General features: G+C 38.3%; 2 protein-coding genes across 4 annotated transcripts in view; both read left to right on the plus strand.

Moving 5' to 3' along the window:
* The window catches only part of LOC129763591 (dynein axonemal heavy chain 10), a 191,683-nt gene that overhangs the window by 140,603 nt on the left and 33,852 nt on the right, over positions 1-17,228 (plus strand). For both annotated transcript variants that reach the window (XM_055762828.1, XM_055762829.1), the window contains exons 59-61: positions 4,058-4,231; positions 4,424-4,803; positions 4,856-5,702. In XM_055762828.1, the coding sequence (XP_055618803.1) occupies positions 4,058-4,231; positions 4,424-4,803; positions 4,856-5,702 (1,401 nt within the window). The remainder of the gene's footprint in view (positions 1-4,057; positions 4,232-4,423; positions 4,804-4,855; positions 5,703-17,228) is intronic.
* On the plus strand, positions 10,701-17,007 carry LOC129763594 (uncharacterized). 2 transcript variants are annotated; one of them, XM_055762837.1, is made up of 3 exons: positions 10,701-10,924; positions 15,274-16,483; positions 16,581-16,755. In XM_055762837.1, the coding sequence occupies exons 1-3, from the start codon at positions 10,908-10,910 to the stop codon at positions 16,620-16,622; spliced, it is 1,269 nt and encodes a 422-aa protein (XP_055618812.1). In that variant the 5' UTR covers positions 10,701-10,907; the 3' UTR covers positions 16,623-16,755. The 2 variants fall into 2 exon arrangements, with proteins under 2 accessions (XP_055618812.1, XP_055618811.1); XM_055762836.1 differs by having other exon boundaries at positions 10,705-10,924; positions 15,274-17,007.

Here is a 17,228-nt window from a genome sequence, read left to right on the forward strand (position 1 = left end):
TGGACAAAACAACATTAATGAATTGGGCAACTCATGATCAGAATTGAGGCTATCGGTATGCGTTAATTCAATGGTTTAGCTATATAAATCTGATACAAATGATGAGGAAGCATGATGTTTACAATATTTATAAGTGTTATAATCCAGAAAAGATCTGAATACGTGCCAAATAATCATCTGGTGATTGATTCAAAGTTAGCTCGAATGAGGGTTGCATTGACATCATTAGAAGGTGGATTTTATAATCCTTTAAAACATGTGAATCCGTAAACATATACTATAAAACTAATGTAATTCATGAAAAAGATAATTTTATTTATATGTTTTGAAACTTTCGAATGCCTGATTTGACAGGTGCGCTGAATTAGAGCATTCAAAAAATTGGACAAACAATGATCATATTTTCGACTGGACAAACCAAAATCAGTTACCTTACATTCGAGAACAAACCATATTTTTTTTGTAACTGTCAGTTTCAGTGATCAACGAATTTCTAACGAAAAACTCAATTTCAGTTCCTAGGGACCGACGCGGGGCTCTAACACGACAGCTATTTCATATCAAACAAATACAATGACTCTCAGATTTTCGTTAATATTGGTAGTTTTCGGTTCTTATCGAAATATATTGAACCCTTTTTTTATCTTTCCTTCAGGGAGCCTATTTTAATTTGATTCGAATAATCAATTTTCCCCTTTTCCGAAAATGACTATTTTCTTTAAATCATAACTTTTGAACTACTGGGCCGATTCAGGTGAACGACATATAGAATTGAAGCTGTGTTTTGAAAAAAAATATTGCGCTTTCGAAAAAAAAAGAATTTTATTTTCGTAATAATTGGCGGTATTTTTTAAAGTTTTCTTTGTAAAGATAGAGAGCGCTATATTTTTGTATGATTCTTTTGGAAGCTGAAGTTTTTTACATAAATCAGAGAGGCAATTTTATTTTTTTTTCAAAGAAGAATCATTGGCTTCAACTTTATATGTCGATCATCTGAATTGATCCAGTAGCTAGTAGCAAAAGCTATGTGTTTTTGAAAAAAAGGGAAAACGTTGATACATTTTCGAAAAAAAAAATTTCAATTTCTAAGATATTTGTTTTGTTAGTGTTTTGTTTGAATTAAATTTTTGGTATTTTTCATGAAAATTTCAACAATTTTCCACATTTTATTTTTTGATTAAAATTTTATTGGCATGAAATTCCTCTATAGTAAACATAATCAGGCCATTTGTCAATTCGAAATGATTAACGTTAGTCCAGTCACGTCGTCTCGGAATGAGTCTACCTTGAATGCAGGAGTATGTAAATTTCCAATTGGCGTTTTTAGCAAGCATAGCAATCATTGAAAAATATATTTATTTCACAATTTTGATTTGCGAGCTGCAAACTCATAGATTACCTCGACTATTTGTTTTCATAGGATAAAGTGTCAATGAAAACGGTCATCTCGAATTTTCGAACGGAGCTTCTTGAAAAAATTTGATCCCTGGAAAAAATCTACTTCTTCTTGAATGGCACAAACGTTACTAGAGGAACTTCTCCGCCTTAACATAGTATTACTTGCGTTCTTTTTATTGGTACTTAGATGAGATTTCTAGGCCAAATAACACCGCTTGAATGCATTCTGAGTGGCAAGCTCTAAAATACGCATAACCACAGTGCAAGTCAGTGGAATTTTCTTTGATTAAAAACTTCCCCGACCAGGACAGAATCGAACCCGAAGTCCCACCGTGTTAGGTGTGACGTTAACCTCTCGGCCGAGAAAAAATATCCTATGCTCAGATTTCCAGCTCATTCAGAATTATTTACTATTGTCGCAAAGACGTCAATGTTTCATTTTTTTTACCCGATTTCATGTATTGTATTGGGTTCGGGAAAAAGAAATGTCGTATATTATCAATATATGACAACATTTGAACATATCTTGTGTTGTACTTATCGCATCGGGTCATACTATACGGCTATTTAAAGACAATCTGTGCTGCAAGTGCTGTTTTGACAGTGTTGTGATTGTCCTTTTCAGTCTCAAGTTATAGCGCGTCAAAGATGGAGTCCACCAAGCAAGAAATTCGTCATATTTTTCGTTTTTACTACCTGCGAGGTAAAACTCTTCATTGCAGCCGAAAAAAATCGTGTAGTTTATGGACCCGATACTGTAACGATTATCACAGCACAGCGTTGGTTTGATCGATTTCGTTCTGGTGTAGTGGCTGTCGAAGATACACCCCGTACTGGTAGGCCAATCGTCGTGAAACCGATAAAATCGTTGAAATCGTCCAAGTAGACCGGCATGTGAGCACTCGCTCGATTGACAAGGAACTGGGTATAGACCATAAAACCGTTTGGAACCATTTGCAGAAGATTGGATTCCAAAAAATCTGGATGTATGGGTGCCACACGAGTTGACGCAAAAAAATCTTTTAGACCGAATCAACGCCTGCGATGCACTGCTGAAACGGAACGAAATCGACCCACTTTTGAAGAAGATGGTTACTGGAAGGGAATCATCCACTATGAGCTGCTCAACTATGGCCAGACCCTCAACTCGGTTCTCTACTGTGAACAGCTTGTACGTTTGAAGCAGGCGATTAACCAAAAGAGGCCAGAAATGATCAATAGGAATGGTGTTGTTTTCTACCAGGACAACGCTCGGCCTCACACATCTTTGATGACCCGCCAGAAGCTACGGGAGCTCGGATGGGATGTCCTATCGCACCCACCGTATAGTCGGGACCTGGCTCCAAGTGATTATCATCTCTTCCGGACCATGCAAAATGCTCTTGGTGATACTAATTTGGCCTCAAAAGAGGCTTGCGAAAACTGGCTGTCTGAGTGTTTTGCAAATAAGGAGGGGGGGTTTTATAAGGGGGGTGGGGATAATGAAGTTACCTTCTAAATGGCAACAAGTTTGCGAACAAAACGGCGCATATTTGACTTAAACATTTCTTTTTCCCCAACCCTATATTTGGGTGAATTTTCGGTTTTAAAAAAACTCACACTATGACGTCCTTGCGACGCTAATCAAATAAGTCCGATTGAGCTGAAATTTTGGATAGAGTATTTTCTCGCGGGAATCAACTTCATTTTCAACTTTATTTTTGGAAGTCCCGTTCGAAAATTCGAAGATCGCTTTTTTTCCATTCACTCATTGGCACTATTGTATAGAGTGTAAAATGAAAATCTAAAAATTGAAAATGTTAAACAAGGTTTTAAAAGGAGAGTGGATCGGTTCAAAATTTGTTGATTTCGGAAAAATTGGACTATGGATTGCTCTTTAACAAAAATCGTTTGCTTCACTTGTCGAACAACCATGTTTCATTTTTATTTTTGAAAATGCACAAATGAGACTTACTTTCACTATTCTCACGACAGTAGCCCAAAACCTCTTTCCGCCATCAACATGTTTATCGGATTGTTTAACGTTCCATAACTTCCACAACGCATGATATATTCCCTAACCCATCTTCTGAGACGAACATTGACCCGGAAGGAAACCCAGAGAAGTGAATAATAAACATCGTTAGATAATCTGTATCATGATCACACTTTGAGTTATTGTTGAAATTATCACAGTCACGTGAGGAGCAGACGAAAGTATCAATATTAGTTACCGTAACAGCATGACTGCGGTTCGTTCATGACAAATCGGAAATCAGTTATCACCGCCATAATCTTTTTCTCTGCTGTGATAAATTTGTGCAAACATCACCTAGCGGCCCATAAAACATCAATCCATCCATCTACCCCATCAACAGCAGCTCCAACGGCGTAACATATTAGGAGTGATATGTTATTATCTCACGTCCTAATTTTCCGCCTGATTTTTCCTGCACGCTACCATCCTTCGATTCATTCCTGTTTCCGTCTCGCAGTGTTTTTTTTACTGCTTCCTTCCATTTTGGCGATGGGCCTTCCATCCGAAAATGCTACTACACACATAACATGCCACAGAGTGGCATCGGACCAAAAAACTCCTCACCATATATAAATAACCCACCAAAGACGAAAACCCGAATCGATGTACATCTTTCATTTTCAATTTGTCACGCTTCAACAGAGGAGAAAGATAATTTCATCATGCAACAGTGCTCCCGATTATCGGATGGAATTGAGAAAATTAATGAAGCCTCACTTCAGATTGATCAGTTGAGCATCATCGTGGAGGAGCAACGGAAGAACGTCGTCGAGGCGGCCCTCCGATGCGAGCAAATGCTGGACGGCATCGAAACGTGTAGGTTGACCGGCAACGGCACGCTACACCATATGCCACATGTGCCTTTTTTCTCTTGATTTCTTTTCCCTGACCAAACAATTTTCCCGACCGTTATTTAACAATAGTGCAGCTCGGTTTAACGAACTCCCTCTTTCATGGAATGTTTGCTATTTTTTTCTTTTATTTCTCTCCTCCCTATAACTTATTCAGCGACGGAAAAAGCCAACTCCAAAAAGGCGGAAGCCTCGGAGAAATCTATCGAGGTGGAGCAGCAGAAGAAGATCATCACCGTCGAGAAGGCCGAAGCAGAGGAGGCACTGGCCGCTGCACTGCCCGCTCTAGAGGTCGCACGGCTCGCGCTTTCCGATCTGGACAAGTCCGACATTACGGAAATTCGCAGCTTCGCTACCCCACCAGAGCCAGTGCAGGTGGTTTGCGAGTGTGTGGCCATCATCAAGGGCTTCAAGGAAATCTCCTGGAAAACCGCCAAAGGGATGATGTCCGAGGGTAACTTCTTGCGCAGCCTGCAGGAGCTAGACTGTGATCAGATTTCACAGAAACAGGTTGCCAACGTTAGGGCACACATGAAGGTTGGTCCGACTCGTTTTTACACCGCGTAAGCTAAAATGTTCACATTCACAGAAATCCCAAAAACTGGACGACATGCAAACTATTTCCAAAGCCGGCTTTGGTCTGCTCAAGTTTGTTCGGGCGGTTCTTGGGTACTGCGATGTGTACCGCGAGGTGAAACCCAAAAAAGATCGTGTCGCATTCCTGGAGGCAGAGCTCGACAGTCAAATCAAGCTCCTGAACAAGCTGACCAAAGAGATCAACAAGCTCGTTTCAGAGCTGGATGAACTGAACAACAAGTACGCGACGGCCATAAAGGAGAAGCAAATGCTGCAGGAGATGATGGAGCAAGCCGAGCGGCGGCTGCTCGCGGCGGATAAGCTTATTTCCGGACTAAGCTCCGAGAGGGATCGCTGGAAGGTAGATTTGGAGAATCTCCGAGAGGATAAGACCAAGGTGGTGGGAACATGTCTCCTGTCGGCATCGTTCCTCGCCTACACGGGTCCGTTCTCGTGGGAATTCCGCAACTCGATAATCTTCGACGATTGGCTGCTGGATGTTGATGAACGGGAAATTCCGTACGGACAGCCATTCCGCATCAACTCCAGTCTAAGCAGCGATCTCGAAATGGCTACATGGGCTTCGGAGGGTCTTCCACCGGACGAGTTATCGGTCCAGAACGGCATTCTGACCACCAGGGCGTCTCGGTTTCCGCTTTGCATCGATCCCCAGCAGCAGGCACTGCAGTGGATTGTTAAGCGCGAAACGCCGAACATGTTGAAGATATTGACCTTCAACGATAAGGATTTCCTGAGGCAGCTGGAGATGGCGATCAAGTACGGTTCGCCGGTGCTGTTTAAGGATGTGGATGACTACATCGATCCCGTGATCGACAATATTTTGGAGAAGAACATCAAAAGTAAGTACGATCTGATTGGTGCTTTTGTTTTGTTATCCAACAAATGTGTGAATGACCTGATATTTTAAATATTCAACAAAAAATATTCTTCGCGAAACACAACTCACATTCACAGAGCTAACATTTTCTCATAGATGCATATATTCAGATCCCCAGACCACCAATTAGACAGACTCAGAGTTATAAAGCTTGCATAAAACGTGTTTGGTCTAGGCAAGGGATTACATTGTTGGTATTTGATACCCGTAGATCGTAAATATATGCCCCATGGTTCGATAAGTAAACGCAAACATAAATAAGTAGAATTTTGATTTAATTGGCAGCACCATCTCAGATTGCAGTGAAGCTTTGTGAGTGTAAAGACACTAGATATTTAAATAACCTTGCCTACTTGAGACCTCCAAAAAATAATTAGACTACTTTTTAACAAAGGCCAAATTTTTTTTGTTTACAAAAAAAATGGTCAAAGAATAAAATGTAGGAAATTGTTTGAATTTTCATGAAAGCATGTCAATTTTTTTAATGCTCTAAAAAAATTATAATTTTAAAAATAAAAATTTATTTTTCTTGAAATTTTTTTTTAAATTCTCAAAAAAATATATGAATAGCCCATACAATTACCAACAAGTGATACATTGGAAGAGGGACATTTTTACAGGGAAAACGTTTTTCTAACAAAAACTTTTTATGTTTTCTTTTAAAAAAATTACAACTAATCCAAAATGTATTCAAAGTCAAGAGAGCGATATAGTGTATTAGACAATGTTTTAGACCATATTAAAATATGGAGTTTTGTGGGAGACGTCAACTTTATTTCTTTTATATTTTTCTAGATCTTTGTGTGGAGACTCCTGAAAAAAATTATGTTTTACTCGTAGCATTTTTGTGTATAAATTTTCGCATTAGCATTGCAGAACATGTCAATCGTGATAATATTCACACAAAAATGATACAAGTAGATCATTGATAGTAATTTTTCAAAGAGAACATGCAAAAAATTTTAGGATGTCAGAAAAACTCTTTCACTGTAACAGTCGCCTTCTTCCGATGCATGAGTGACTTGTTGGCAATTGTATGGACTAGTCATATAACTCGTACAGAATTAAAAAAATGGTTTTAGAAAAAATGAATTTTAATTTTAAATAAAAAAATAAATAATTTTTTTTCAATAAAATTAGTTATTATAAATTTGTTTTATTATTTATTATTTGTTTTATATATTATTTGATGAGAGATTAAACAATCTTTTATACATCATTCGTTGATCAAAATTTTATAGGTCTTATACTTTTTCAGTCAAAAGGGCCTAGCTGGGTAAGGAAGTAAAAAGTGCCCCAAACCAAATCACCGGGAAAATATTGCATAGAGTGCCAAATAAGAAATTTTGACTATTTTATAACCCTATCGCCATGAACCCCATGTGGTGCACTATAGGATCTATGGTGAAAAACGTACATTCTACGTACTACCAATTTTCTGCATACCTTCAATAACTTCGAGACAAAAATTTGAAAAAAAAATATTGAAAGTGCATCTTGCTATGGTTTATCGAGAAAAATTATCAATGTTTTTTTTACTCATCATAAATTGTAGTACTAAAAAAAATAATGAAATATTGAAATAAAAATTTGGGACATTTAGAGATTCAGTACTACTTTAATTTATACTTAAATGTACTTCTACGTTTTTTCTAGATATGTGGGATTTTGATCGGATTTTTAACAGTCTTACGCGGCACAAAAGATATATATCCCCAATTTTATTTTTATGAAAATTTTGAGACCCAGTACTGGTTAGATCTATATTCAAATGTGTTCGTATGTTTTTCTTGATATTTGTAAATTTTTTTTTCAGAAAATTCCTAGAAGCACATTACTAAAATATCATATTTTTTTTCTAATTTTTTTTTTTAAATTTTCCAACATTTTTCTTTATTTTCCTGAATATTGTATTCATGTATTTGTAAAAAGTGCCCCAAAAATTATTTTCAGAGCTATAGAAAATATTGTATAGGGTACCAAATTAGACAATTAGGTAATTTTTCTGAGCTATCGTGAAAAACGTATTTTCTTCTTTTTCCCCCGTTCTTAATAGACATGGGAATGAAAATTTCAGAAAATAATAAAAAAGCGTTTACAATGGTGTACCGTGACGAATTGTAGAAATAGCTCCAATTATAAGGTTTGGGGCACTTTTAAGAATATAGAAAAAAATGAAAATAAAAAAAATATTATTAGAAACTCGTTAGATGTTTTCGTACCGTGCAGTTATCGAAATTTTCTGAAAAATCACAAAAATCAAAAAACTCATACGAACATATCTGAATATAAATTAAACCAGTACTAAGTCTTAAAATTCTGAAAAAAATCTAAATTTGGAAATATATATTTTTTGTACCGTGCAATACTGCTAAAATTCTGAAAAAATCACACATATTTATAAAAGGTGTAGGATCACTTTAAATATGAATGAGAGTAGTACTGAATCTCTAAAATTTTTTTATACTTTTTGAAAAAAAAATTTTTTTGAAGAAAATGAATTTCAATTATTAAAAATGATTTTTTAGCGTAGTTTGAATTTTTTTTTTTTTTAAATTTACCTATATGTTGTAGGTAATATAGTTTTTGAGTGAGAAAATTGGCCCTATTCAAAAAGTAGTCATTGCTTGCATAACCAATGTATTTACACCTACAACGTTTCAATCTGAGATGATGCTACCAACTCATAAGACGAATTGGCATGAAATTGTCAAAAAAATAGCTCTTCGGCGTTCCAAATATGCTTTCAATAAAGTCATACATCTGCTCGTAAGGCACGAAAAGTTGTTTTGCAAAGATTGTCGCTTTTGTTTTAAAAAAGACTAAACAAGTAGTTGAATTGTCAAATGATAGATCATATTGTAGACTGAAAAATCTGAAACAGAACAGATTAAATGTTGGACAAGTTGGACAGCTTCTTTCGAATACAAAGCAGTATTTTGCAAACGTTAAGTTTTTCCTTTTTCCAGGTATGTTCGATTTCACAATCACATATTTTGTCCCGAATTTCTCTACAATGTACACTACTTCCTTAATACACGTGCACTTATGAAATTCATAATATTCACCCAGACATGAATATGACAAATAATAATGAAGGTTATAATATTCTCTAAAATATGACGCAATGATCCTAGTTTCACAGCGCAACAGCATTCGGCTCAAGACCACGTGACTGAAATGAAATGCTTTTATTGTACAAGTACAAGTACAGTACAAGTAAACTTACCTTCGTGGCTGATCTGCTGAGTGACGCGTTCGTTCCTATCTTTCGTGGATTTCCCACTCACGTGATCGCGTGATCGGTCTCTCATTTCTTTCTCACCTATCTCCATTTCTCACTTATCCATCCCTCACTCACTCACACTTTTTTCTCTGCTTTTCTCTATTCACTTTCGATACGCCATTTTTCACAGCACGTGCTTCTGCTGATTGCACATGAGGGAGGAAAAAAACTACCACTTTTCCTACAAATTTTTTCACGCAGCACAAAACATATATATAATCATGAAACCGACGCATTCTGATAGTTGCTTACACTGGTGATCAGCACAAATGCGCAACACGAAACTGATATATTCACGGAACTGTGATAACACGTGCTTCCCCTTATTATACATGTGGGAACCTTCACCACGCTTCCAAACACATGTTTCCACATAACGCAGCACTACAATTTTATAATAAACTGTGCACTGCAGAAACATTTAAACGCTGCTCGCACCCGGTGATCACGAGTCGTTGGTGCACAGATTCGACATAATCACTCCATTTAGCCGCGACAGAAAATAACTGTGTTAGAAAATAAACGCGTGCAACCGTACCGCACAACGACCGATACCGAGCCACTCTTGACGCCGGATAACAGCGAACTGATCCGCTGGTGCCAACGTAATATTTGAATTCGGCTCTCACTGGTGATCGAACGATCGGACGAACTGATCCGAAAAAACGCGAGCAACCGCGTACCGCACCATGGCCAATTCGCGTTGACGGCACTGAGTTTTATGTTCCGATGTTGGAAACTTTGAGCCTGTTAATCTGATAGAGTAATTTGCCTTGTAAAAAAGAATGTCATCTTCAGATGACGACACTGCACATTCGTCATCGCGGAGACTAAACATGAAATCGGTGTTTTAAAGAAAAAAGTTTGATGCCAAATATCTTCAAATTGCATAAAACGTCGAGATCTACAGACATCTAAAAAAAAATTGTCAAAAATTGTCTTTTTACAGAGGAGTACATGAAAAAGATTGATGTCAAAAAAAAATTGTGTCAAATTTTTTGGCACTAGGTCGTTTTTCCGTCTGAAAAGTCGATTTTGGATATTTTTTGTTTGTTTTTGAGATAACCGTAAATCTCGATGATTCATGCAATTTTAAAACATTTGGCATCAAACATATATTTTCTTATAATCCCGGTTTCTTGTACATAGGTCATTTTTCGGTTTTCAAAAAATTAAAATGTTGACGTTTTCGGCACTAGTAAATGAAGTCCGATTGAGATGATATTTTGCATAGGATATTTCATCGTGCAAATCCACATTCCGCAGGAATTTCCGTGAGGAATCGAGATGACCATTTTCATTGGCACCCAAAACCAAACGGTTTACCTTGTACTACAAAAAAAAACGACTGAACTGAACCGATAAAGATGATCGACATGCGACTAGACTATATCTATGCGACAAGAATCCAATTTGTAATATTTCTTCAAAGAAGACTTTAAGATTTAAGGTTAAGATGGTTAAGATTTTATCAAAAAAGTTATTTGTGGATAAGTGGGAAAAATGATTTTTCGGACGATCGGTTAATCTTGAAAAAATCATAGCTCAGAAACGAAAAAATGTCACGGAACCGTTTGGTACATCACGCCACTCGGGTCCGCCAACCTACGGTCGACAACGTGGAGCGTGCAGCGTCAGCAGTATGCGGTCATAAGAGGGCCGCGAGCGCATGGCTCGCCCTCTTTTTCGCTGTGCAGTTCTTGTGGAGCACCGGTGGTGCCGTGTGATTAGTGATAAATGAATAAATTGTTGAAAGTAGTTAGTTTTAAAAGTGTTTGCATATCACGATTCCCATAAGTGGTGTCAGAAGTGGGATCGTGAGGTGTTAAAATAGTGGAAGATCCCGCCGCACGAGTAACCAGCCGTCGAAGGATCACCCGGATGCTGCAAACACAACCGTAAGTGAATTACTTCTCAACATCTAAAACTCTATTATCAATCATGCCGGAAACAAGAGCCAGTGAACTTGAAGCACTCAAAACAGAGCTTGAACAGCTCCGAGCATTGGTAGTGGCCAGGGAGGGCAACAAATATGCCATCCCCGACCCTATTAAAAATATGTCGGAATTTTCCGGAAATAAAAAGGAATTGGCAAGTTGGCTCAAGGAAGTCAACGAGCTTTACGAAATGTTTAAAATAAAAAGCGAGAACGGGCAACCCGACTCGCTTAGCTCGATATATTTGCGGGCAATAAAAAATAAAATCAAAGGGGACGCTCGCGTGATATTATGCGCAAATGGTGATCCCGATACCATTCACGGTATCAAATCGGTTCTCATCGAACAATATGGGGACCAGAAGGACTTCGCCACTAATTTGTCGGCGATGTTCCATTTGAAGAAAGGAGATAAGAATCATTTGAGATTCTTTAATGAAATCAAAGAAATTAACACTAGGCTAAAAGCCAATCTATCCTCGAACCCGTTATCGGCTCGAGAGGTAGTTGATGTGATAACAATCACACGATATTTGGACAACATCGGAGAGCCCCTGGCCTCCATTATCAGGCAATCGAAACCAAAATCTTTAGAAGAGGCATACCAGGCTGTATGCACTAATCAAAACGCGGAAAGTAGAACGAAACCCGCAAAACAAATTTTCAAACAGCACAGTAACCCTAGTAGCAGTGGTTCTGGTGGCTATAATAATAACAACAACAGCAACAGCTCTTACAGAGCATATGCCAAAGAAACGAACGCAAAAACTGCATTCAAACGACCGATTCAGCAATTTAAACCGCGCGTGGAACATAACACCAACGAGGTTGACGTGGATAGTGATGATGATGATGACGATGATGACAATAACGCGACCGAGTGCGAAATGCAAAATACACGCGAAGTAAATTTTCACAGAGGAGAGGAAGACCAGACAATAACTTGAACAATTTCATTCCTTACATTCGCTACCGATCTAACAAGGGAATCTTAAAATTCTTGATAGACACAGGTGCGAACAAATCGTATATGAATCCAGAACATGTGGCAAACGCAAAAGTGACTGATCAGCCAGCCATCGTCACGAACAAAAATGGAAAATTTATTTTGGATAAAGTGGTGCACGCGAATCTTTTTCCGAAAGATGTCAACAGAGCACTACCATTTCATGTGTTTAAATTTCATAAATTTTTTGACGGGCTCATAGGGTACGAAAACTTAGCAGCCTTGAAAGCCGTGATCAATACAGATAAACACGAGTTGATTATTGGGAAATCTACGTACCAATTTTACCGGTATTTCCCTTCTTCCATGAATTTTCACGAAAATTTCGAAACTTTCATGAAAATTCCAACTTTACAAGATGGAACGTTTCTAATCGAAGATGAGCTTAACATTACTGCAAATGTTTCAGTCCAACCGGGACTTTACTTGGCAAAGAATAATAGTGCGATGGTTCATGTACATTCAAAAGGCCTACCGAAGCCTATATTGTCGAAACCATTCGAAAATAAAGACTTTCTTATAAAAACCGATAATCCAAAAGAGAATTTGAATTTCCCTGCGGATCATCTAAATAAAGAGGAGGTCAAACTTCTTGCAAAGACCTTACAGCCATTCAAAAGCATCTTCTTCCAGGAAGGTCAAAAACTTGCCTTTACACATCAAGTAAAGCATAGAATAGAGACCACCGATAACAAGCCAATACACCAAAAGACATATAAATATCCGTACCATCTAAGAGAAATAGTGAGTGAACAAATCCAAAAGATGTTGGATACAGGCATTATTAGAGAGTCTTCATCTGCCTGGACTTCTCCTATTTGGGTCGTACCTAAGAAGGTCGACAACTCAGGTGCGAAAAAGTACCGCATAGTGGTAGATTACAGAAAATTAAATAAAATCACACCGTCTGATCGGTATCCAATACCGGAAATCAGCGAAATTTTGGATCGTCTAGGAAATGCGCAGTATTTCTCTGTGCTCGACCTGGCCAGCGGGTTCCACCAAATAGAGGTAGACCCAGCTGACATCCCAAAAACGGCGTTTAACGTCGATCATGGGAAATACGAATTTGTGCGGATGCCGTTCGGATTGAAGAATGCGCCCGCAACATTCCAACGCCTGATGGATTCGGTATTACGGAAACATTTAGGTATTAGATGTTTCGTCTATATGGACGACATCATAATTTTTTCCAGCTCTTTGGAAGAGCACATGAAAGACATTCAAAAGGTTTTAAAAACTCTAAAGGAAGCAAACCTTAGAGTTCAGTGTGACAAGTCGGAATTCCTTCGTAAAGAAGTTGAATTCCTCGGTCACGTGGTTACTACGGAAGGGGTTAAACCTAATCTCAAGAAGGTTGAAGCAGTGAAAAACTGGCCTCTTCCGAAAACCCCGAAGGAACTAAAATCCTTCCTTGGAACAATTTCATACTATAGAAGATTCATTCCCGACTTTGCTAAAATCGCAAAGCCGATGACAAGTGTGCTTCGTGGAAAAACCAAATCCATAGAAATTACTCCGGAATATGAAAAAGCCTTTACTGAATTGAAAAATATAATGAGTTCGGATCTCTTATTGCACTACCCCAATTTTGACGAGCCGTTCGTTTTGACTACGGACGCGTCAAACTTTGCGATCGGGGCGGTCCTCACACAGATAGTGAATGGAGGTGAAAAACCCATTGCCTATCTATCAAGAACATTGACAAAGGCGGAAGAGAAATATTCTGCCACCGCCAAGGAACTGTTAGCTATCTATTTTGCAGCTAAAAAGTTCCGGCCATATCTGTATGGTAGGCAGTTTACCATATACACAGATCATGAGCCTCTTACTAAGGAAATCAAGTTAACAGATGCTACAGGACGAGTGACTCGCCAACGGCTATACCTGGAGCAATTCGATTTCCAGTTGGTTTACAAAAAAGGAAAACAAAATGTAGTGGCCGATGGTTTATCCCGGATACCACGAGCTGACGAATCTGAACTAAATATTCAAACCGTTTTGCAAAACGAGCTTTATGAAAATGACCCGATATATGGACCAGAAATAATTAACAAGTTTAAGAATCAGCTGATAATTAATGTGTCAAACGATCCTAGAAAATCGGCTCACATATTTTATTCTATATTTTCAGGTTACAGCAGGCATACTTTCAACCGTGGAGAATATTCCGAAGATGAAATCCGAAACATTCTTAAAAGTTATCTTTCCCCGACCATATCCAATGGTATATTCGCTCCCCTAGAGATTGCACAATTGTGTTCTAAAATAATGAAAGATCAATTCAAAGGCATGAAAGTACAATTTTGCAATCTAAAACTCCCTGATCTTATTTCTAAAACTGATCAAGAGGAATTTATTCGTAAGAGCCATAATTTTAACCACAGAAGTTGGAAGCTCACATACGAGGAGATTCGTCAGTCAGTTTTCTTCCCCGATATGATTACGAAGATCAAATCATTCGCAAAAAATTGTGAGGACTGCAAGTTCGCGAAATACGAACGACGTCCCTTCAAAATTCCAATAACTCGAAGAGCATACGACAAACCATTAGAGAACATTTTCATTGACGTATACGTCAAGGAGGGTGAAAAATTCCTTACCCTTGTTGACGCATTTTCCAAATTTGCCCAAATTTTCAAAATCCAGAATGAAACGGCGGATGAGCTGATCGAAGTAATTACAAAATACTTTAAAATTTTCGGCCTACCAAAAACTATAACATGTGATCAAGCCACATCTTTCAGAAGCTCAAAATTCAAAACCTTTCTCCAAAATCAAAATATTGATATACACTTTGCCAGTACTAGTAACAGCAATGGCATTGTCGAAAAGATACCACAACACGTTTTTAGAAATGTACATGTCAAACAGGAGAAAACTTGAAGAACTAACCTTATACGAAGGTCTCTCCATAGTAACTGCCCTATATAACGATACCAAACATTCAACTACGAAATTAAGACCTAGGGATATAATTTTTGGAAATTCTCATTCATTGAACCCGGAGGATATAAATACACAGAAAGCAAAAATAATACTAACTGCCAGGGAAAATATTGCGTTAGAAGCGAGGATACACAATCAGAAAAATGAAAGTCAAAACAATAAAGAATATGAAAACCTCACCATCAGTGAAGCTTTAGTTAAAGGGAAAGGAAAGCCGACTCCTTACACCAATAGATTTAGGCCAATTAAAATCCAAAGTCAAACCAGCAAAACTGTAACAGATGAAAAGGCTATCAAAATTCACAAATTAGATATGAAAAGAGCTAACTAAAACAACACTTTATATTTTCTTGCAGAATACTGTGGCTCCTTACGCTGGTAGGGATGGCCACTTCAGACTTGAGAATTCATACCCTGGATCAGAGTCCGATCATTATAGTTCCGTTAGGACCCGCTAAAATAAGCACTAGTTCTCTGCGGATTGTGCACCCCATAAACTTGACCTCAATTGGAACAATTGTAGAAAACTTTAACGCCGTTTCTATGGAGAGATTGTCGAATCAAACGCCTTTTAAGTCAATAGTTAAAGCAAAATTAGACAAAATAAACTTGAGTTACAACCGAATAAAACCACTACGTAGGAGAAAACGATGGGAATCTCTCGGAAAGGCCTGGAAATACGTATCGGGAAGCCCTGATGCAGACGACCTTAAGATTATAAATTCGTCATTAAATTCATTAATTAGCGAGAATAACAAGCAAATAAGAATCAATAGTGCTTTCGATTCACGAATGAGCAACATTACAAAAGCAATTAACGTCATACTGGAAAATGAGGAAAATGTAATACATTCCTTAGAGGGCTTTGATGTATTAGAATTAATATTCAAAATTGATGAGCTATTATACTACTTAGACATAATCGAAGAGGGGATCACACTAGCGAGACGGAGTATCCCAAGCAGCCGCATCATTCACCTCGACGAATTGGAAACCATTCATCATTCCCTCATTAATGACGGTTTCGGGCTTAACTCGGTCGATAGCATACTTAGTACTGCCAATGCCTACGCAGTATTAAACAACGAAATTTTCATGTACATACTGAAGATACCCAGGATCAAAAATGTACAGTACACCCTCAACTTCATTGAACCAGTCATTGTAGATCGCCACAGAGTCCACCTACAAACACAGTTTTATTTGAAAGGACAGAAATCATTCATGTTAAAAAGCGCTTGTTCCAAAGCCAACGCCATGTTTATATGTTCCTCAACGGATCTAGAACCTTTGACGGGTTGTATGCAACAATTGGTCTCCGGAAATACAGCAGAGTGTCCCATAGAACGCACCTACGGAAACAAAACTATTCGGAAAATCAATGATGGCAATATAGTCGTCAATGCAATCAATGTAACACTTTCGTCAAACTGTTCAGTCACCCAACGCACTCTACAGGGGTCGTTCCTAATCCAATACTCAAACTGTACACTGAAATTGGATGACGAGGAATATGTCAACACAAACATGGAGATACAGCCGTTCATACCTACCACGGGATTGAAGGTAAATCCAACCAAACTGTTTAACCACATTCCGTTGGAACATTTACAGGAGTTACATATGGAACAGCGTAACCATATCACACACCTTAACCTGACAGCCGAAAACCTCCATTGGAAACTTCATTTCCTGGGATGGATAGCATCCGTAATCTCATCAACTTTACTAATCTGCATACTGGGTTCATCCATAATCATCGTTTTGAAATTCGCCGCCTGGAAGACACTCCTTACCAACAGCAAACCAGAAGTCATCGAACAGGATACCATCGCATCAACCGAGGCCCATCCCGAGTCCAGAGAGGTACCGCTGATACTTCAGCAGTAGACGAAAGCCGAGGACGTCTTTCAGCTAAGGGGGAAGCCGTTACGGAACCGTTTGGTACATCACGCCACTCGGGTCCGCCAACCTACGGTCGACAACGTGGAGCGTGCAGCGTCAGCAGTATGCGGTCATAAGAGGGCCGCGAGCGCATGGCTCGCCCTCTTTTTCGCTGTGCAGTTCTTGTGGAGCACCGGTGGTGCCGTGTGATTAGTGATAAATGAATAAATTGTTGAAAGTAGTTAGTTTTAAAAGTGTTTGCATATCACGATTCCCATAAGTCTCGAAAGCGTGCCGTCATTGCAGATTAATTTCTATAACCATAGCCTATAACCTCTTTTATTTGGTTTGGGAAAAAGAAATGTCGTATTTCTGATCGAAATTTGACGCTTTATTTAACATACTAAAAAAAAAGTATCCTATTTAA

This window comes from Toxorhynchites rutilus, chromosome 1 (assembly GCF_029784135.1).
Source record: "Toxorhynchites rutilus septentrionalis strain SRP chromosome 1, ASM2978413v1, whole genome shotgun sequence".
Classification (NCBI taxonomy): domain Eukaryota; kingdom Metazoa; phylum Arthropoda; class Insecta; order Diptera; family Culicidae; genus Toxorhynchites; species Toxorhynchites rutilus.